Here is a 22,825-nt window from a genome sequence, read left to right as displayed (position 1 = left end):
TGTTCTCTTTGCCGGCTGGCACCGGCATTTCCATAAACATTTATGGAGATATTTAAATTTTTATTTAATCCATCAATTCATTTACCATAATACATATTGAATGCCATATATATTGGAGAAGGAAATGGCAACCCACTCCAGTATTCATGCCTGGGAAATCCCACGGACAGAGAAGCTTGGCAGCTATGGTCCATGGCGTCAAAAAAGAGTCGGACACAACTGAGCGACTAAACAACAATTTATTGAGGATATCTTGACTGGAAAATCCCATGGGTGGAGGACCCTGGTAGGCTGCAGTCCATGGGGTCATGAGGAGTCGGACACGACTGAGCGACTTCACTTTCACTTTTCACTTTCCTGCATTGGAGAATGAAATGGCAACCCACTCCAGTGTTCTTGCCTGGAGAATCCCAGGGACGGGGGAGCCTGGTGGGCTGCCATCTATAGGGTTGCACAGAGTCGGACACGACTGAAGTGACTTACCAGCAGCAGTGTTAAGCAAATAAAGACATCATGCTTGATTTCAGGGAGTTTATGATCTATGTGGGAAGAAAAATACTGTTCAAGTCATCACACAAAGAAAAATACCACTCTGACATAGGTTCAAAGGAGTGGTAAGAGAGCCTAGATTAGGGGAGTCTGACCTAATTGAGATCAGGAACAGTCTCGGAGGAAGTAAAAGCTTGAGCTGATCTCAAAAGGGAAACAGGCACAAAAGGGAGGTGGAAAAAGCATTCCAGGCAGAAGAAATACAAGTAGTATTTTCAGTGATGAACTGGAAATCAACATCATTCTGATTTGAAAGTGGGCTTCACAGAGTTACAGACAGTTTTAGTAGGTTGATTTGCAAGCAAATAAAGACACACCCCACTCCTAAAACTTGTCTTCAATTAGATCCATATGAAAGCAGCATAACCCCATTCAAAATCTGGCTATATTAAATAGTCCAAAAATAAAGCAGATTCATTCAGGGAGAAATACAATACTCAGATAATCAATAGACAGAACGTGAGCCATCTCAGAAGGCGAGAGGGCCTATTTTCCTGTTCTTAAACTAGATTTCCCAAAGTATTAGGGAAAATTTTCCTACTGGGTCTGTCTCCATTGGGTAACTTTCTTGTGTTTTGAGATTCTTTTTGTGGGAAGGGAATTTTTTGGGTTTGCTTTTGGTCAGTACTGGTTCAACCTTGCCCATCACGATTAATATCTGTTGTATGAATATCATGATTATCTTCATAAATATTTCCATTTCTTAGAGTCAGTGTCTCAACTTTAGAAGAACGTAAGTTTTAATTAACTTGCCTAATATACTGCCTCTGTGTGTGTATAATAGAACTTTTGAAAATTAGAAACGCATCCAACTGAAACTTTTCCCTTTAGCAGTTTTAAAACTGTAGTTGAAATACATGGCATGTGATGACGCTGCCTCATTGTTAATATATCCCCATTACAGGAAATACAGCCAGAGTTCTAGACCTCCAGTTCCAGACTATGTTGTTCCTGACGATGAAACAACAAAGGAGTTTGGGTAAGCTCTCTTGACAGTCAATGAATGTGAGCCTGATCGCAGTGGTGGTTGTGGACATCTTAGACATACAAGAATTGAGTGAGAATAATGTAAGTATTTTTTTGAACCAAGTTCCATGTGTGTACAGTTGTTGACAAGTCTCACTTTGTCATTATTGTAGGGATGAAAGTAAGCTTCAAGATCAAACGTTCATCACCCAGCAAGTGCCAGTCTTAAACTCTACTGGTGAACTGCTGATACGCAATATTCAGAAAGGATCACAAGAGTCTGACACAGTAAGGAGCTGTAATCTAACCAAACAATACATGTAACTGTTCCTCTTCCTCATGCAGCTTCTTCTAAGTCACAGTTCTTTTCTCTACTAGCCAGTTCCCAGGGATCCGTGAAACGAGTAATAACATTAGTATGAGATTGTGGACATTTTTTTTTGTTTGGATGGTGGACATTTTAATAACAATGTCCATATTAAGGAAAGCATATATTTAATACAAATGCATATTTATGCTTTTAGTATGGAAAACCTATAAACTGCCTTTTGAAATATATAGCCCAGCTAAAATGTACTATCATTTATGTAAGAATAAACATAATGACCATGTTGGCTTTGTACAGAGCTGGGAAGCTGAGTCACTACAGGCTAGCAGATAAAGGCATTATAAGGAAGTATGGTACCATAAAAAAACAACAAAACAAAACAGGGTTTCTTTTCAAGAGCTTTTTACTTGTATTTGTTGTACATAATCAATTAGTACAATGTAGAATCTGAGAAATTTCAAATGAGGCCACTTTTTTAGCTGCTACTAGCATGAACTGTACACATTTTTTTTTTTCCATCTTAGAAACTCTTCTGAGTAGCAAATAGCTAGCCAAATGAGTTGATTCTAATTATAGCAACATGGTTCTGATGAGTTAGTATTTCTTAAAGAGTGATTTCCCTTAAATGTAAGGAAAACTTAGGTGTCTCTGTGATTATATTTAATTCCACTTGGAATTTAGACAAAAATGACCTTTCATTCAACCCAGCCTGTAGTTGTTGGACTGGATTAAGTATTACTATCAGATGCCAGCTGTAATAAGAGATAAAACAAGGAGCATTCTATTACAAAATTATAAATTTCTATTGCCTCACCTTTAGGAAGGCAGACCTACCCCCCTAAAAAAAAAATGGGCCAGTAGGGTCATAAAACATATTTTATTAAAGTTCAATCACCTTAAGTGATTGAAGGTTGTGACTTTCTACCTAGCAGATGGCAGTAATATTAAGCCTAAAATCCAGACTGCACAAACATTTTCAAGGTTTTTATCATCCTTAATTCATTAAATAACCCCCATGGAATAGGCTAGTATTATCTGTGTAACTAATGAGGAAGCAGAAAAATTAATGACCCACATCATCTGCCTGACAACCAGAACTCTATTAGAAATGAGAAGCCTTCTCCTAGTTGAGTGGGTGAAGACCGTATCAGAAAGACAGGATTCAGCCAGCATGGTAGAGCAGAAAGAATCTATTCTGTTTAGTACATAAATTTCTGTTCTGACTTAAAGTTGAGCTATAGCAAAGAGACAAAAAGCATAAAGACGTTTGCAGAAGAGCTGTCAATGCATTTACTATCTCACACATAGAGAGCTTTGAAATTTCTTAGACCTTAATCAATTACTTTACATTAAGGGTTCTTTCATTAAAAAGTATCTCAAATGAGAAATGCAGGCAAGAGAAAAGCACAATATAAAAAATTCAGCAAGTAGTATCAGGTTAGACTTACTTTAGGTAAGAATCTTGCTCACACTTGGAGAACACTTGAGTTTGAAGGTTTTGGGTCCCTACTCCAGAAAGTAGGAATTCTGTTTTTCCCTTCCAAACTGGAAGAATATTTTCAGGAAGAATTTTTGTCTTGCAGAATTTAACAGTGTTACCCAAGGTTGTATCTTTAAGGGTGGTTCATTTTCTCTGACCCTTTGTTACTCAAAGTAGAGTACCAGGATTCCTAAGAAATGTTCTTTTCTTGTCCATTATACTGATTTGCTGCTGCTGCTGCTAAGTCACTTCAGTCGTGTCCGACTCTGTGCGACCCCACAGACGGAAGCCCACCAGGCTCCCCCATCCCTGGGATTCTCCAGGCAAGAACACTGGAGTGGGTTGCCATTTCCTTCTCCACTGATTTAGTCAGGATTAATTTGATTTCAAAGTGCAGAACAGTGGTTAAAACTTATTTTCAGAAATAAATTTTGGAAGAGAAAAATATTGTAAAACATACAGGTAATGTTTCTTCAGTTTCTTGTTCAACCAATGAGAAAAGGGCATTGCCTTTTTTTAACCATTAATCATTTCTCAATAAACGTGAGATCCTGTTGAACAACAGAAAAAAAGAGTCTGGCTGACTTTCATGGTTGGAACACCTCTTGATTTCTGGGCCTAATATAACTTTTGAAATAGTTTTCTTAAAAACAAAACCAAACCTGCTGGCATCTAAATTAATGACTTAAGCACTAATCAATGATTACTGAAGCAAACCCTGAAATTTAACACTTGGCACAAACAACAAAAAGTTGATTTATCCAAAAAGTTGAGGTATCCATAGTAAGTGGTTTTAAGAAGCAGGAACAGTGACAATGGCAGAATTTGTGATCATGAATCATTAGGACAAAGTGGCATTCAGCAGGAAAGAAAGCAGCAGTTGTCACAACTGTGGGATAAGCAGAGATGGATTATGTCTTTGTAATGTGGGATAAATGAGGCTCCGCAAAGCCTGGCAGAGGGGTCTGACCCACTGGCATTTATGTAGGACTGTGTTTGAGGATCAACCAAAGGGTGAATTATTTTTGACCTATGTCTTCATCCAAGAGCTCCTCTTCCTTCGGAGATCTTCTTTACACACACTAATGTTCCCTTCACGTAATTCATCAGAAATGGGGAGAATTTTTAGAAAACATGTCTAAGCTCTTATTCCAGAGAAGCATTTCACAGAACAGTGACCTCAAAAATAAAATTATGAAGAGCAAATGAAAATCTGGTTTCAGAGTTACACTAGGAGTCTCCCTATTAGCAACTTAACAGGGTCAAAGGTCCTGAGAAAGAATTTAGTTACAAGGTATTCCAATCCCAGGGATCTGATCTGAGTAAAGTAGGCAGTTGGAGTTGGTCAAGAATAAACAGTGATTACTCAGTATGCACCGAGTCTGAACAGACTTGTCTCTAACGGCCCATGGTAGGCATGACTACAGCAGGTGAGGAAAGAGAAGCGTCTTCTTCTTTCCACTGAGAAGTGATAGTCTTTAGCTGGGTGTAGAACTGGATGCCCTACAGAGAACAAAGAAAACAGAGTTACCATATATGCCTGGAGGTTTCATGATTCTTCTTTTAATCAACTTTTGAAGGAGGTATTGTGAAATGCTATTCATGTTCCTACTTGCAGAATAGGTGCAACCAGAATTCAATATATTATTCATGAGATAATCTATGTAAAACACTTAACATATTACCTGGCACATAGTAAAGAGTCAAATCTTAGCTACCATTATGCTAAAACTAGCCAAGAACATCTAAATGGAAAAACTGGACAATGTAAACTATTAAACTTTTATTTTATAAGAATAGGCTTGAGCAAAAGAGAATAGAGTATGCAAATTTAACACACAAAATTACTAGCAAGCTAGAAGAGTACTGTTAGAACACAACTCACTAGCTTGATTAAATTCACCTCTAGAATTAATAGACAAAATCTGGGCCATGTTAATATAGTGAAAACAATTTTAGAGATTATTACATACTTTCAATATAAGTTACAACTAAAGTTTACATTTTATTATGTAAGAATGATACCTTTATGTCTTCTTATAGAATGCAAAATAGCAATTTAATTACCTAAGGATTTAAGACTTCAAACTCTGCATAAGGTCAGCTTTTATTCTAGGAAGCCTCACTTACTGCTTCACTTACTAGAGTAACTTACAGTAATTAAACAAAGGCATGGGAGGGGGTTGAAAAAAAACCCCAAACCAACAAACTTTTAAGCAACAGTTTTACTCTGCTTCCCTTGAAAGAAATGTTTAATAGTATCAAATTAATCATTTTTACAAAAGCTGTGACTAATGCACAAATTGGATAATCCATCTTGAAATAAGTGTTGTCTTAACCAGTTGGCCACACTGTCATACTCTGCTATGTAATCCCACTATTAATTTTTTATTACTCTATAGAGAGAGACCTGTATAGAAAACAAGTAATTTTTTACTGAAGGTACCAAAATGGCTGCATTTCTATGGGACTACAAAGAACTTTTCACTAGGCCATTTGTCCAACACGTATTTAGTTACTTGCTCTGGTGCTACATCCTTCAGATAAATAAATAATAATTACAGTGTGATAAGGGCTTCTTAACATGAGTTAAATAGTTCCAATGACTTGCCTCTGTCTACCTCTCTAACCTCATCTCTTACTACTCTCTCCATCATTCACTCACTGGGCTCCAACCCATTTCTACTGTTTGATCATGCCATGCCTGGTCTTGCTTTAGGGTATATGCACAAGTTGAAGGATGGGACAATGGTGGTAATTTGGTTCCAGATCTGCTTTATATAGTTATTTTTTATTTGATGATATGCTTATAGCATTTATTATATTTAGAATATTGTTTAATATACAGAAGGAGCTCAATAAAATTTTTAGTAAATGAGTGACTATAACAGGAAATGTGTGGTGGGAGCAGTTGAGGGACATACCCCACCCAGCACTGGAGGGGATGGTGGTGAGAGGTGACTTTCTTTAGCAAGTCCACACTTTAAACTGGTGGTTAACAGTCAGATGAAGGAGGGTAGAAAGGGGATGTAGGTATAAAGGGTCATAGGCAGAGGAGAGGGCATATACAAAAGCTTGGACTTACTCATGCTCTTCCCCCAAAACTCTTGTTGCCTTGAGTTATTCAGGAAACAGCGAACTTTTGTATCTTTTCTAGGGAACCTATTGACAAGCACTGCTGAACAACATATAACCTCACAGAAGCTGCCAGCAGTCCCTTCCTTGCAGAATCCTTGTTCCTGAATATGTTCAAGAGAGTTTCTTAAGAGGAAAAATATTTTTTTTAAAACTTGAAGTTACCTGTTTGCCATAGAAATTGGTGTCTCCTCTGAAGGAAGCGCGAGAGCCGGTGAATGAGAACATTGGCAAAGGCACTGGAATGGGCACATTCACCCCAACCTAAAGCAGAACAAAGCCACATCAACCACTAAGAAAAAGATTCTGTGAAAGAACTCTCCATTTAGAAGCACAAGTGCTGGGCATCAGAGAGACCAATTTAACTACCCACCTTCCACCCGATCCTCCATCCCATGAACTTTTATTCCTGAGGAAGAAACAGGGCATCAAGGGAGAGCGAGGGCAGTGACTGATCACTGTTTACCTTCTCCCCTTACACAGCAAACTATAAATGGCTACAAGAATCTCCTAAAAACTCTGTTCACAAACCTGTCCAACATCCACCAGGTGGGAATATTTCCGAGCAGTGGCTCCATTGGTGGTGAAGATGGCTGTTCCATTTCCATATGGGTTGTCGTTTACAATCTTGATGGCTTCATCCAAAGTGTCTGTTTCCAGAACTACAAGAACTGGGCCAAAAATCTCCTCCTTGTAACAGGTCATGTTTGGCTGCCAGGAGTGATGCATCGGAAAAGAAGTCAGTATTTTTTGCTTATTTGGTATTTTATTACCCACAGCTTACATGCACAGTTTTTAGGTTAGTAATCTCTTTTCATTTTAAATCACCTGTAAAAAAAAGTCCTTTCTTGCCATGTTCCATCTTCCAAGCTACCAATCATAAGTAACTTGAAACTTGTATTTCTATAACAACATAACTACACTCCTTTCCTTTATGCACTGTATTTTTTGATCTCATGACCCATCACTAGCTTCCTGATTTATGCCTGTATTACTTGTTTACACAACTGTTACGTTACACTTGAAAATTCATATTAAAAATCAAATATATATTAAAAACATAACAGGAGAATTTTTCTATTTAAAGAAATCCTGTGGTAAGTTTTCTGTAACATAAATAATTCTTTCTTATTCCTTCCTTTGCCTCCTAAATGAGTCTGTCCATTTTTATTTTGGTATCAGGTCACATTAAACATTCAAAACATCTTTCAACACTGCAGCTGTTTGTAGCTGGATAAGTGGATTTTTCCTCAGTGATCCTGTGGCAAAAAATCTCATAATTTCTATTAGATTCAACTCTTGATTATTCAGGATTATAATAGGAATAGTGGGGATATATGAACTTCAAAAAAAAACCCAACCTTCAATGTAGTCATTAATTTTAGTTTCAGAGTTTTGATAAAAATTGACACCAATTCTTTTTCTTTTGTTGCTTTCTGGTGAAGATGCAGGTATTCAATAAACATTGAAAGTGAAGTGAAAGTGTTAGTCATTCAGTCGTGTCCGACTCTTTGCAACCCCATGTACTCTACCCTGCCAGGTCAATCTGTCCACGGAATTCTTCAGGCAAGAATACTAGAGTGGGTTGCCATTCCTCATCCAGAGGCTCTTCCCAACCCAGGGATTCAACCTGGGTCTCCTTCACTGCAGGTGGATTCTTTACTGCTGAGCCAGTACTGGGAGGGCTCAGTAAATACTGGGTGGTTGATATATTTGTGACAGAGGCTATTTACTGCAAAGCCAAAAATATTTACTCTTTATCCCTTAACGGAAAGTTTTCCAACCATTGATATAGTGGAAAGAGGTTGAGAGTCAGGAGGGGTGACTCATTCAGACTTGAGATAAAATAATTGAGTAATTCTGGCAAGAGATAAGGTCTCTAGTCATTAAATGTCTTCATTTATAAATTAGAGGAGTGAGATTCTATTGTCTCTAGTGGTGCTTTCAACTCATATTTGTGACATAAATAATTCAGAGTTGTTCACCTTGACATTTGAAATGATGGTTGGCCCAACAAAGTTCCCATTTTCATAACCTTTGACTTTAATACTTCGCCCATCAAGCAGGATGGAAGCTCCTTCCTTTGTTCCACTATCAATCAGATTACAGACACGCTCTTTTGCCTGGGGAGTGATCAGAGGGCCAAGATCAGCTCCAGGCTGGTCTCCTGTAAAACAATACAGAAGTATTTAAGGTCTTTATGAAAATAAATGATGAGTGATAACTAAAGATGAATCTAAATGACAAGTAGTACAGTACAAAGAGAAGTAGTGGTAAGAATAAACATGATTGCTCCCACTGGACAAGGCCAATGCAAAAACCCAGAGCTTAGTACCAGAGGATGCAAAGTCTAAAAATTGGTTACCTGCATTGACTCTTAGTTTTTTGGCACGTTCTACCAGCTCTGGCAGCCACTTCTTAGCTTCTGCCACAAGGATTGCTGTTGAAAGAGCCATGCAGCGTTGACCAGCAGCTCCAAATGCTGCCCCAACCAACTGGTTCAGGGTATTTTCCTTATTCGCATCGGGCATGACTACTCCATGGTTCTTGGCTCCCTAAGGAAATACAGAAAGTACATGAATATTCCTTGGTAAAATACAATTAGGCTAAGAAATTAAAGAATCTAAGTTTTCAGATGAGAATTTAAGAAAAGGACTTGAGAATTTATCCTATGCTGCTTTGAAAGGAGATTTATTATCATTCTAATATTGCTTAAGTCCTGGTAACACTGAGTAAGTCTCCAAGTTACTTTTTCTTCACTCTCTCAGCTGAAAAGCTGACAGGTGTTTATTTAGATCAAAACTATTATTTTTTTTAAAAAAACCCACCCGAAACAAAATACTGTCTCAGTCACATTCAGATTGACAGGGTAAACACTTCTTCGAGGAACCAAGCAGAACTCCCTTCTCTTTTCTAAGTTAGGTAGGAAAGAATCTGTTGTTTGTTAGGGTTTCCAGTTACATGAAGAGCAATGTAAACAAAGGGTTTCCAGTAGCCAGCTGAAAGGCAAAACAGGAGGGAGACCTCCTGATAGATAATTTGTAGAAAGAAGTTCCCCTAATTGACTTGCTTCTAGATACACAGCCTCATAAATTTCTATGTAAAATGATACAGGGCCATTTCCACATATTTACAGATACAGCTATAGTTGAATACATGAATAGATAGATACCTTGTCTGCTATTTGACTGTATCGCGTTACACAGAGTATTAATGTTAGACACAAACACATTGACGAAATATGTAGTGAACTGGCAGGGGCATAAATCAAATTGGCCAAAACACATCCAGCCATGAAAAGAAATAAACTGGCATATCACGAATAGTTTCTAAGCCTGTGGATAGGTGGCTTCCCTTTCTGCAATATTAATGGAAGAGTAAGAATGGCAACTGGACATTATATTTAGTATCAAATGACCACAAAGTATTTGGCAAGCATCTAGTCACTAAGGAACAGCAAAACTGTGTAACCAAGTAAACCACACTCAGATATCATACAGGGATATTTGGTTCTTTATTAAACCACCACCACCACAGTGCCTTAAACAGCCTGGACTCTTAGGGAAGATCATATCTTTAACATTACTAGTTAGGATTTGCCTTAAAGGCAGGAAGGATGAGGGCTAGCTGACAGCATGGGACGAAGGAAGAAACAGGGCCAGAAACAGAATTTTGGGCTGAAGCCCAAAGAATCTGAATATCTTTCTTAAGGAGAAATGTGACTTTATCACCGAGATTGCCTGGTTAAATTAAAAGATAATTAAAGTGAGAATAAAACTCATCACAAGGTTTGTGGTTAAAGGGAGGAAAACCAGGATGAACTGTGAATAAGGAAACACAGGCATTATAGTGGGATGAGTGGTCCCTCTGCTGAAGGGCTTTTTCTAGATAATTTTAATACATCAGAATTTGGGGGAAAAAGGAATAAGAAGTCACCATATTGGCTTGAACTCTCTTGCCATGTCTTGACCCTCGCTCGAAGATGTACTCTCCTGCCTGGTTGGATCCCACAAAGCTGATTGCTTTGATATCCGGATGATCGCAAATAAAATTTACAGCTTTAAGAAGAAAATAAATGATTATCACAAAGGAAAAAAGGGCTATGGGCTTCTCAGAATAGCAAATTTGTCCTTTTCTCATTGTTATGAATGAGAAGTTTTATACTTTTGTTTTCTTGCCCTAGAATCCCCTTTTGGAGTTCTGTCCTTGTTCCCTTAAATTCTTTCATTTTTTTTTTTTGGTCATGCAGCACCGTTAGTTGGATCTTAGTTCCCCAACCTGGGACTGAACCTGCACCACCCTGCCCTGCAGTGGAAGTGAGAAGTCTTAACCACTGGACTGCGAGAGAAGTCCCTCTCTTAAATCTTTAAACTACAAATTCTATTTAACCTCTTCTCTTTCATTATTTTTCCCAATTGCTAGTCCAGAATTTTTACTTTAACTCTGAAGGCTACAACTCCTATCTTCCTCCTTTCAATACTCAACTCCTCCTCTTGTCTTTTATGAATATGATATTTCCTCAACTGTCACTTGTACTGGAACTCTGAGAGGCAATAGAGCATAGTATTTAAAAGTAAAACCCATGGTTGGCCTGTTTAGGTATACACATCCCAATTTTTGACAGTTTCCAGCAACATGACTTTGGGCAAAATCAGCTAATTTTATTATGCCCCAATTTTCTCATCTGTAAAATGGGAAGATAATAGTACCTACCTGAAAGAGTGATTGTAAAGATTAAATGAGATAATAGATGGAATGAAACAAGGAAGCACTTTTTAAGTATTAGCCATTATTACATGAATCAGAAGGACTTCGGTACCTCTGTGGTCTATAAATTCTGAGTTAAATAATGTAAGTCCCCTCAGTATTGAAATGAAAACTTACTCTTTAATTTTACCTATCTTGCCCCAACCATAGTTCTTTGTCCTAATATATTCTGTAGGGCAAGACGCACTGCTACTCCCCAGATAGTTACCTTAGCACAGTGATGGCAAAACAGCCAACAAACATTTTCTTCAAACATGGAGGTTACTTATTATTAGTAAATCCCTTCATCCCTAAAACACCCTAAAACACCCCATCACTGACTTGACACCTTGGTTTTTGGTAGCCAGATTAAGTGCCAGATCCAGAGGGGCAGGTACCTTCATGTTGTCCATGGATGATATTCAGTGTTCCATCAGGGGCACCAGAGTCCTGAAACAGCTTGGCGAGAAGCATAGTTGCTCCAGGGACTCGCTCTGATGGTTTCATCAGGAAGGTATTTCCACACACCATGGCCATGGGAAACATCCAAAGGGGGATCATGGCAGGAAAATTGAACGGAGCAATGCCTGCGCACACCCCCAGAGGCAGACGGTAGGAATAAAGGTCCATGTCTTTGGTGATGGATGGCATGGTCTCCCCCAGCATGAGGGATGTCACACTGCAGGCATGCTCAACCACCTCTGGAACAGACAAGCAGCAGTCAGGCAAGCAACTCTTCACACTGCCCAGTACTTAGCTCAGTCATGCTCTAGTCAGCCCTGAGTGGCAAGGCCAGTGACAGACGGAAAAAGCACTGATTCGCTATGTGAAGAGGTTGCATCAAGTGAGATCATCTGAATGGGAAGAAGGCAGTGAAATGCATAAACCGACTGGAAGATCACTGGAGTACAATAACGAAGTAAACCAACAGCATAGATACCCAGGTACTGTCATTTCCCACAAGTATTAAGATACCATGGGATAGCAAAACCTACATAAAGGAAGCAGCAGTCCCCACTCTGGGGGACTCTTATCTTCCTTTGCTTCTTCCCAGTGTCCCTGAACTCCCCCAGAGGGACTCCCTGCTTACGAAGGCCTCGAAACACATCTCCTTCAGCATCTGCCAGGGTCTTCCCTTGTTCCAGCGTGATCAACCTGGCAATTTCTTTCTAGAGAGAAAACACACAAATAGAAACCAACGCAAGGATGTGCCTCCCTTTAGTTTTCAGCAGCCAGAAAAGAATAAAAGTCAAGGAGTTGTTGTTGGGGGGAGAGAGCCGTGATCTATGTCTCTCTGGATTGTACAGTTAGGGAGGGCAGCTAACAGGGCCTCTATAAGAGTAACACTTTGGGAAATTATACCATTCAGCTTTCTTACCAAGTTTTCTTTAATGAGTTGTTGATAGCGGAGCAGGACCTGCTGACGGCTTAATATTGAAGTGTCTGCCCACGCGGGAAAAGTACGTTTGCAGGAAGAAACTGCTGCATCCATTTCAGCCTTGGTGGACTGAGGGACCCGACCAATGACCTCATTGGTGGCCTGATGGAAAATGCAGCACATCAATCATACTTTGTCCCTGGCCCACCTTCTTCATATAGTCACAGGGGAAGCGATATGTGCTTCACAAGAGAGACCCAGGTCTTTATTTTTCCCACCATGTTCCCAGAAATCTAGGCTAGTAAGTTCAGGCCCCAAAGCAGCTTTCCTTACAGGATTGTGGATGTCGATCCATTTGTCACTTTTGGATTCAATAAATTTCCCATCAATGAAGAGTTTTACAGTTGGCTGGGGAAGAAAATAACACAATAGTTTGTATTAGTTAACTTCTTTACTTCTCTCTTTCCCTTTCACAAGAAGAAAAGAACTGGGGTTGATAACTGAATTTTCTGCTTTCTAGTCACCACTAGGAAAGAGATACACAATATACTCTTCCATAGAGCTTATTAAGACAGGGCAGAACCTCTCGATACTATGATCTCTCTGTAAATGAAAAATGCCCTGTAATCACACAGTGGAACTTCATGAGTAAACATATGTCACTGAGGAAGTGAAAGTCGACTCCATTGACTGTAGCCCACCAAACTCCTCTGTCCATGGAATTCTTCAGGCAAGAACACTAAAGTGGGTAGCCATTCCCTTCTCCACGGGATCTTCCTGACCCAGGGACTGAACCTGGGTCTCCTGCACTACAGGCAGATTCTTTACTATCTGAGCCACCAAGGAAGCCCATGTTGCGGACAAGCTTATACTAAAAAAGCAGAAGACTCTGTGTTAACAAATGTTAACTATTATGATTTGTTGGCCCAGCTGACTTTCTGGCACATTACCATGAGCATGCCTTATCTTTATGATCAAAATATTTTTAAAAACATTTCTGTGTATAGCTTTTCTAAGAAGCAGCTTGTTTTCATTAAATGTTCAAATGTGGTCTGTAGGCCAAAAAAGGTGAAAGCCTACTATGTTATAATATGTGCATGCTTCTACCTACATAGGATTTTGAGCACCAGTCCTTACAGATCAGGTTTAGTTACTGTAAATGGCTAACAGACAGGAGGTCTCTTAAAACAACTCCAAAGTTTGGAAAGAAGACAACCTTTGAGGCAGGGTCAAGAAAACCTCTAGAAGTCATGAAAATGTTTGTATCTTTTGACACAGGAATCCCAGTTCAGAAGGGAAATAATATAAAAGAAGCAAAAATAACAAAAAAAGATATAAATAAATGTTTTATAATACTGAAAAAAAGGAATAAATTTAAATGTTATTTGTGAAAATTATTAGTTAATTCACACAATATCTACTTGATAGAATATTACATAGACATTAAAAGTCATAGTCATGGTGGCTCAGGGGTAAAGAATCTACCTGCCAATGCAGAAGACATGAGTTCGATCCCTGGTCTAGGAAGATCCCACGTGCCATGGAGCAACTAAGCCTGTGTGCCACAACTATTAAACCTGCACTCCAGAGCCTGGGAGCCGCAACTACTGGGCCCATGTGCCACAACTACGAAGCCTGAGTGCCTTAAAGTCCGTGCTCTGCAACAAGAGAAACCATGGCAATAAGAAGCCTGCGCCCTGCAACTAAAGAGGAACCCTTACTGGCCGCACTAGAGAAAAGCCTGTGCAGCAACGAAGACCAGCACAGCCCCCAATAAATAAAATTATTAAAAAAAAAATCATAGCCATAAAGATCACTTTCCAATACTGGAAGTGCTTACAACATAACAGATATAATACAAAATAAGAAAATCAAGATAGAAAATTTCAGATAAACTCTGATCACAATGATGTAAAGAAAATACTCCCAAACTGTACTGGATTCCTTTTCAGAAGTCAACCTTTATTACCAAATAAACTCACCACTGAAGACGAAGAGAAGGAGGATGCTGGCTGCCAACTGGAATTCACCTTGGAAGAGACCTGGGAGGTAAAAGAACGATTATTTTGATAAATGAGAGCAGAAAATTATTAAAAACTTAGTGAATGGCCACTATCTGCTCAGTATTCTACTAGTTACTATGGATATATGAAGAAGGACTTGGTGTTTGCTTTCAAGGGTCATATAGTCTTTAAAGAGAAAAGCTGTGAGGCTGTGAGACACAGCCAACTATGAGAGAACAAAAATTCATAACAATCACGTGTTCAATTTCTAGGATAGTCCTGATTTTAAAAAGATGTTTTTTGGTCATTAGACTGTATTTTTCTAGTTTTGGCCTGATAAATGTAGTCACCTTAAATCTAAAAATGAGAAAACACTTAAGATGGTGTCTAACACAATAGGTGTTGAATATAAGACAGTATATAACCAAGTGTCAGATGTATGTATAATACGCCCACACAAATACTTAAACATGAGTGTTCACAGTAGTTTTACTGGTAACAGTGTAAAATTTGGGAGCAACTCAAAGGCTAGATGGGTGAATAGGGAAACTAGTATGGTACATTCAGATATCAGAATACAACTCAGCAATGAAAAGGAATCAACTATTGATAATGCAACATGGATGATTAAAATAGTTATACTGAGTGAAAGAAATTAGACTTAAGAAGAGTACCTATATAAAACTCAAAAATGTAAACAACAGGGTCAGAAAGCAGATCAGTGGTTACCTAGAGATGATGGTGGAAGAAAAGATGAAGGTCAGAGGGAAATATTTTGGGGCAACTAATATATTCACTATCTTGATTGTGATGTTTTCACAGGTGTATACAAATATTAAAATATTATACACTTTATCTTAGATCAATTTTTATTTTATTAAAGCTATTTTTAAAAGTGCCATATACACCTAAGAGGAAAAGAATGTGTTATATTTAATAGAATTTAATCACCAAATGGTTACGGTGGGGGGATCAGTTAAAATAAAGTCACTCCAACCCGGGGCGGATTCATGTCAATGTATGGCAAAACCAACCAATATAATATTATAAAATAATTAGCCTCCAATAAAAATAAAAATTAAAATTAAATAAAATAAAGTCACTCTCAAAAAACAGTTTGCATACATGCTAAGGAAGTTGATTTAAGAAATACAGAAGTCTAATCGAAGTGAGCAAACAAATACTCAAGACTGGGATATAAAAGGAAGGTGCAGTCTAATAACCTATTACCTTATCTGAAGAGAGACCACGTTAACCAAAGAGTTTAGGGCTGCATAAAACAAGAATTTGTTTGCATGCCGACAGCACTATCCAGAGGAAAAGGTGCTGGTCCTTCGGGCCAGCAGTCTGTCAAAACGCCTAGTCTGTGGATTCTCCTTTCACCACAAAAGCTATTTCAAACCAGCAACACCCTCCTGGAGACCACATGTCTTATAGCCACATTCCCAGTACCAAATTAGTACCCGGTACACAATAGGTGTTCAACGGCTATACTGCCTGATGTTCCCCACCCCAGAATTGGTTAGGTGTATTTTTCTGTACACCTAGCGTGAAGAGTCGGGCACGACTGAGTGACTTCACTTTCACTTTCATGCATTGGAGAAGGAAATGGCAACCCACTCCCGTGTTCTTGCCTGGAGAATCCCAGGGACAGGGGAGCCTGGTGGGCTGCCGTCTATGGGGTCGAACGGAGTCGGACATGACTGAAGCAACTCAGCAGCAGCAGCAGCAGTCAGTATTTCCCTACTGAGTTTATTTGTCTGTGTTGTAATAGTCTAGGTATTTGTTTTTTACCCCAAGACTATAAATTCCATGGGGACAGGTACTGCATCTTATTTACCTACTTTATAGCATTACGAGATCAAGACTGTTCAGGTATGAAAAACAGCTAGCAAGTAGTTGGTGCTCATTAAACATTGCTACTATTATTGCATAGATGGCTGGAGGGCATCACCGACTCTGTGGACATGAGTTTGAGTATACTCCGGGAGTTGGTGATAGACAGGGAGGCCTGGCGTGCTGTGATTCATGGGGTGGCGGAGAGTCGGACACGACTGAGCGACTGATCTGATCTGATCTGATAAATACTTATTTGCTCACATTCCTTGCTACTTCAAAATATACCAATTTTCTTAAAATTTTCAACTCTGTTCCTTTCCCTCTCACTGAGCTGATCTTATTTTTTCTACTTCAGAGGAAACAGAAATCATGAGATGGAAACTTCTTCAACTTCCTACTAGCAAGCCTACCAAACTAACCAATACTCATCATCTTTTCCTTTTACCTCTTACAGAGAAGGCAGCTACCAAGGTTCATGAAGACAGAGTAACTAGGAGACAGAGGTACACAGTCAATGTCTGACTGAAGAAGTATGTCTTCCAATTTAAGACTAACCTCTGAATCTGTGAATCTGTGCTCTGAAGTCAACTGTTCCTCCTGCCCCAGACACTTCCACCAATTATCCTTTCTTTCCTGTATCTTAAAACCTCTCTCCATCCAATAGAATGTGTTCTCTATACGAATTACCATGATTTCCTCATCTCTCACTAGCTCCTCAATCAACTTCTACCTTTATGACTGAACACCAGAACACCAGTGACCTCCTCCATACCATGGACTCGTCCCAGTCCTTCTTGTACTTGACCTCTCAGCAGAGGTGAAGAGTTAACCAGACCTTCTGTCCCAAATCCCCTTTCCACCTATATTCTGTGATGCCCTGGTATCTTTTCTATCTCTCGGGCCACATTTTCTCTGCCTTCTTTGTTGATTCCTTCTCCCATACCTGGCCTCTAACTGCTTGAGTTCCTGAACAAGGAGAGGTCCCAACTCTCCTTGGGTGATTTCATTAACTCCAGTGGCTTAATTAGCTAGATCCTGGTGATGCCCAAATCTTTAATTCTTCACCAGACTCTTCCTCATCAGGTAATACTTACATAACTGTCTTCACCACATCTCTACTTGGGTATTATTTAGGTCCACGTTGGAAAAAGCTGACTTTCTCATTGTCCTCCCACCAACCAGCTCTATTTCCTACAACCCACCTTTCAGTGAATGGGGCTACTATCCACCTAGGTGCCCAACCAGATACTTAAATGTCACCCTAACTCTTCTCTTTCTCCTCAGTGAATCAAACAAGTCCTGGCAATCTGTCCTCCCAGAAGTCTTAGAAATTCAACCCTTTTCTTGCTCCCTCTTCCCACTCTACACCATCATTGTCTCTTACCTGGGTTTCCGAACAGGTAATGATTCCTAACAGGTCTCTCAGCCTTCAATCTTAAACCTCTGATTCTTGTTTCCCCTCCAGAGCCAAAGAGCCTTTTTAAAACACAAACCTGGTCAGATCACTCTTTCGTGTAAAACCCACCAATGGCTTTCCGTTGTTCTTGGGATAAAGACTCACTTCACTTTCACTTTTCACTTTCACACATTGGAGAAGGAAATGGCAACCCACTCCAGTGCTCTTGCCTGGAGAATCCCAGGGATGGGGGAGCCTGGTGGGCTTCCGTCTATGGGGTCACACAGAGTCGGACACGACTGAAGTGACTTAGCAGCAGCAGCAGCAATGTTGCTTAAAGAGTCTACATAGTATCTTTACTTCTCTAGTTTCCCAGTTTGCTGCTCTCCTTGCTCTCTCTATGCTCCGGGCACTCAGAACATGCTTTGTGCTCACACTGCCCTTGCACGTGCTGCTCCTATTTGCCTGGAGTTGTTTCATCCCATTTGCTTGGCTCATGTCTATTCTTGAGCTCCCTATCACTTTGGGTACAGGTACAGGTCAGTTCTGTAGGCTTGCTAGTAGGAAGTTGAGGATGTTCTCATCTAATGGTTTTAGTTTCCTCTGAAGTAGAAAAAACAAGGTTAACTCCTATAAGTGAATGGTACAGTAGAAGAGCTGGAAGTTTTTAAGTCTCAGTCTCAGGTTGAGGCTAAGTACCTGATTATGGAGTTCATAACACACCTGAATTCCTCTAGTTCTCTTATCACACTAGAGAATAGCATTATTAAGTCTGTTTTCCCTTAGAACACTAGACAGTTGTGTCCTCATCACCTGGTAGCATTCCTGGACTAGAGTAAGTACTCAGTAATATTCTGCAGAATGAAAGGATGAGTATACACCCAAGCCATTGTGCGATATTAATTTTGTTTCATGTAAACTCTCTTACTGGCATCTCAGGTGGTGCTTCAGTTCAGTTCAGTTTAGTGGTAATGAACTTGCCTGCCAATGCAGGAGACTTAAGAGACGCGGGTTCAGTCCCTGACTTGGGAAGATTCCTTGGAGGAGGGCATGGCAACCCACTCCACTATTCTTGCCTGGAGAATCCCATGGACAGAGGAGCCTGGTGGGCTACAGTTCATAGGTTCGCAAAAAGTTGGACACAGCTGAAGTGACTTAACACACACGCAAACTCTCTTATAGGGCAGAAAATGTACAGATCAGCCAAAATTTTATTCTGTCACATGCACATAGCCTCCCTGCTGTCAATAGGGCATAAAAGGCACTACATCTGGTATAATAAAACATTATCATTTAGTTTTTGACTAAATGATAGTCATTTAGTCTTTCTTCATTTTCCAAGACACACTCATTAGTACTGTTACTGAAAAGAACTATCCTATGTCCAGTCACACCAAACTTCTTGATCTCTAGATGTTTATTTCACACTTGCGATTTTCCTTGGCAGGAACTCCCTTCTCTGGCTAAAGGCGTCCTACTCTGGCAGTACTCAAAGGGAGATGAACTCCTTTTGGAAGCTTTTCAAGAATTGCACAGGTTGAGTTTGGGGCTCTTTCCATAGGTTCCTGTAGTACTGTGTGCAGTCTTATTGTTTAGCACTTATTGCATTACAATAGGAAGGCTTTCAGGGAATATTTTACTTTCTCTCCTTTCCCAAAGTTTGGGCCAGTGTCTGACACAGTAAGAGATGCTTAGACTTAAGTCCTGAATTCTCAGCAACATCAGTTACTAGGTGGGAAACCTTGGATGACCTTTAAGATTGCCAGGAGAAATATCAACAACCTCAGATACACAGATGATACCACCTTAATGGCAGAAAGTGAAGAGGAACTAAAGGGCCTCTTGATGAAAGTGAAAGAGAGTGAAAAAGCTGGCCTAAAACTTAACATTCAAAAAACTGAGAAGATGGCATTCGGTCCCATCATTTTATAGCAAATAGATGGGGAAAAAATGGAAACAGTGACAGACTTTACTTTCCTGTGCTCCAAAATCACTGTGGAGGGTAACTGCAGCCATGAAATTAAAAGATGCTTGCTCCTTGGAAGAAAAGGTATGAGAAACCTAGACAGCATATTAAACAGCAGAGACTCTACTCTGCCGACATAGGTCCATCTAGTCAAAGCTATAGTAGTCATGTATAGATGTGACAGTTGGACAATAAAAAATGCTGAGCGCTGAAGAATTGATGCCTTCGAACTGTGGTGTTGGAGAAGACTCCTGAGAGTCCCTTGGACTGTAAGAAGATCAAACCCCAGTCAATCCTAACGGAAATCAGTCCTGAATATTTATTGAAACGACTCATGCTGAAACTGAAGTTTCAACACTTTGGCCACCTGATGCGAAGAGCCAACTCACTGGAAAAAACTCTGATGCTGGGAAAGACTGAAGGCAGGAGGAGAAGAGGACAGGATGAGATGGTTGAATGGCATCACTGACTCAATGGACATGAGTTTGAGCAAACTCTGGGAGGTGGTGAAGGACAGGGAAACCTGGCGTGCTTCAGTCCATGGGGTCACAGAGAGTCAGACACAACTTAGTGACTGAACAACAACAACTTACTTCATTAATTCTAATCTTCACAAATATTCTCAAAACTAGGAAGTGGTGGAGCTGGAATAGAATCCAAGTATGATTGTGAAGCCTGTGTTCTTTCCACTGTATCACCGAAGAAAGTCACTGAGTCCTATTAAGACCAGTTTTCTTTAAATGGGAGTGATAATATCTGGATTGCCAGACTCTAGACTACTCTCAAACTATCATGTTACAGTAACTCCTAATTGGCTTAGAATTATTATCTCTGTCCTTTTTCAGGTCAATGCAGAAGTTTCTGCAAATGAATCAGAAAAAAGTGTTTATTTCCAAAATAAAGTACTTGGGGAAGGAGATTCTTTTCCTTGATACAAAGGACAACATAGTTTTTTAAGGCTCTCAATGACCTGTGATGGCGGGAAAGGCAAAGGAAAAAACGCAAATTTAATAAAAGATTTCCAGGAGAAGATGGTAATGGAAAATATAGGGTGGAAATTTTGTTTTCTGACTACAAAACAAAAAACAAAACCAAACCTAGAAAAACATAACCAGGATTACAACAAAAAATATGAGTTAGGCCAGATCATTTGACAAATCCTTCCAATCCATTCACACTGTCCCATTAAAAATAACATATTTAAACAGGAATCTTTGCGGACTCTGCTAAGACTCTTAAAAATGCATAGTCTCTGGAGTAGAACTCACTGAACTTGATAAATACTAATGTTATCTATAAGCTGAGAAATACAGAGGAAGAAGTTCCCAAGCTGAACATGAGTAAGAAAAGCAAAGCTGTTCCTTGCAGGTTTGATAATGTTGCCTCATAAAGTAAGTCCTTGCTAGGCTTGAACAACGGGAAAGGCTAGGAACAGCTGGAATCACTACAGGCCTCAGGCATGTAGCTCCTGCAGTTCAACCACCTGTCCTTAGGCTAGCTTCAGAGAAGACCCAAACATCCCCCATACACACACACTCCAACCCCAGGGGCAGAGTTGAATTACACTAAGCTGACTTGGGGCTTCGCTGGCGGCTCAGATGGTAAAGAATCCACCTGCAATGCAGCAGACCTGGGTTCGATCCCTGGGTTGGGAAGATCACCTGGAAGAGGGCATGGCAACCCACTCCAGTATTCTTGCCTGGAGAATCCCCATGAACAAAGGGGCCTGGCAGGCTACAGTCCATGGGGTCGCACAGTGGAACACGACTGAGCAACTAAGCACAGCACAGCACAAGCTGACTCTGGGGTGGGAACTTGGAACTTACACTTTTTGTTTTCCTTGGTTCCCATTTTCTATCACCTATTTTAGAGATGTTTAATTCTTTGGACGTGCTTGGAACAAACTGGCAACATTAACTATGTGTCCTTATTCAACGCCAACAAAACACTGTAACTCTGGCAGAAAGTTAAACAACGTCTTGGCGAGCAAAAGCACAACAGTCCAGAGCCTGTGGAACATGCAAAGAGCCACAGCTGGGGAAAACTGCTCAGCAAATGACTGCTTTTGGGAAAACGGAGTGAACATTCCGAGGAGATTCAAAGTTCATTCACTGACCCTCGCCCCTCGTGTGCTTCCTGCCCCCCGCCCCCTTGGCCTTTACCTAGGATTGCAGACCGTGAATAAGGGTGGGGGAAGGGGAAAATTTGAGGTTCCCAGCCCAATGCTAAGAAAGGTGACCAAAGGGGAGTTTCTGGGGCAGAGAGGTGGCTGGTGCAGAGGTGAAAGGGAAGACTGTGGGCAGACGGACAGAGGTGAGGCCAAGAGAGTGTCGGCAGGGACCGGGCAAGCCTCGAAGAGAAGAGTGGGCCAGAGCCAGAAAAGGGGGGAGGCTCAAGAATAAAACAGCCAGGGCTGAGAGTCCAGGGCTGGATCCAGCGAAGGCGGGTACTGAGTGAGGTGTGGGACAGGGCCGCACAGGTCCCATGGGCACAGAGAAGGGTCAGCGATGAAGGGGCTGGCTCAGAGAGCAGATGGAAAGGACGAATTTCGAGCTTCGCAACCCCTTGGCACCACCCTCACTCGCCTGCAGGATCCGGGCCCGCAATGCCGCCGCGGCCGCCGCCACCACCGCCACCGCCATGGCACCGGGCTGCCTCTTCTCAGCACCCCGCACCTCTACCGTCTGAGACCGTCTCTACTGCGGCCAGGCCTCGCCCCTCCATCCTGCCGCACCTCCTCACTGGCGGAAAGGACAATCTCCCCTAGCCAATTACTCGCCCTAACGCCTGACTCCGCCCCTCAGTCCCAGCCCTGGGGGAATACGATTGGTCAGAAGTGATAGCGCTCTCGCCCTGCTCTACCTCAACAAATTCTGTTGGCGGAAGTGTAGGCGCGACTCGCGGTGTTCTATATCGAGCACGTGAGGAAGACGCCCCCGAACCCGAAACTGCGATTGGTCAAAGGCACCAACCGCGGCCCCGCCCACTCACTAAGGGAGGTAAATAAGTTCCTGCAAGAATTTTTGCAGTAGCTCCGCC

General features: G+C 40.7%; 2 protein-coding genes across 2 annotated transcripts in view; one reads left to right on the top strand and one right to left on the bottom strand.

Annotated features, from left to right (window-relative positions):
- Positions 1 to 2,176, top strand: part of BBOF1 (basal body orientation factor 1) — a 32,522-nt gene extending 30,346 nt beyond the window's left edge. The window contains exons 10-12 of the mRNA XM_055437160.2: positions 1,454 to 1,528; positions 1,689 to 1,803; positions 2,141 to 2,176. Coding sequence (XP_055293135.2) covers positions 1,454 to 1,528; positions 1,689 to 1,803; positions 2,141 to 2,176 — 226 coding nt within the window. The remainder of the gene's footprint in view (positions 1 to 1,453; positions 1,529 to 1,688; positions 1,804 to 2,140) is intronic.
- On the bottom strand, positions 228 to 22,526 carry ALDH6A1 (aldehyde dehydrogenase 6 family member A1). Its single transcript, XM_055436328.2, has 12 exons — positions 22,372 to 22,526; positions 14,565 to 14,624; positions 12,916 to 12,990; positions 12,583 to 12,744; positions 12,295 to 12,373; positions 11,603 to 11,905; positions 10,395 to 10,516; positions 8,824 to 9,013; positions 8,444 to 8,625; positions 6,990 to 7,169; positions 6,624 to 6,722; positions 228 to 4,826 (listed from the first exon to the last, which is right to left on the bottom strand). Exons 1-12 carry the CDS (start codon positions 22,426 to 22,428, stop codon positions 4,722 to 4,724), a joined length of 1,614 nt encoding a protein of 537 aa, XP_055292303.1. The 5' UTR covers positions 22,429 to 22,526; the 3' UTR covers positions 228 to 4,721.
- Positions 22,527 to 22,825: the final 299 nt, after the last annotated feature.

Source organism: Moschus berezovskii, chromosome 9 (assembly GCF_049115385.1).
Source record: "Moschus berezovskii isolate FMDL1 chromosome 9, NW_MosBer_1.0, whole genome shotgun sequence".
In the NCBI taxonomy this organism is placed as follows: domain Eukaryota; kingdom Metazoa; phylum Chordata; class Mammalia; order Artiodactyla; family Moschidae; genus Moschus; species Moschus berezovskii.
Note: the sequence above shows the minus strand (reverse complement) of the source record. Positions and strands in the feature narration are given on the sequence as shown.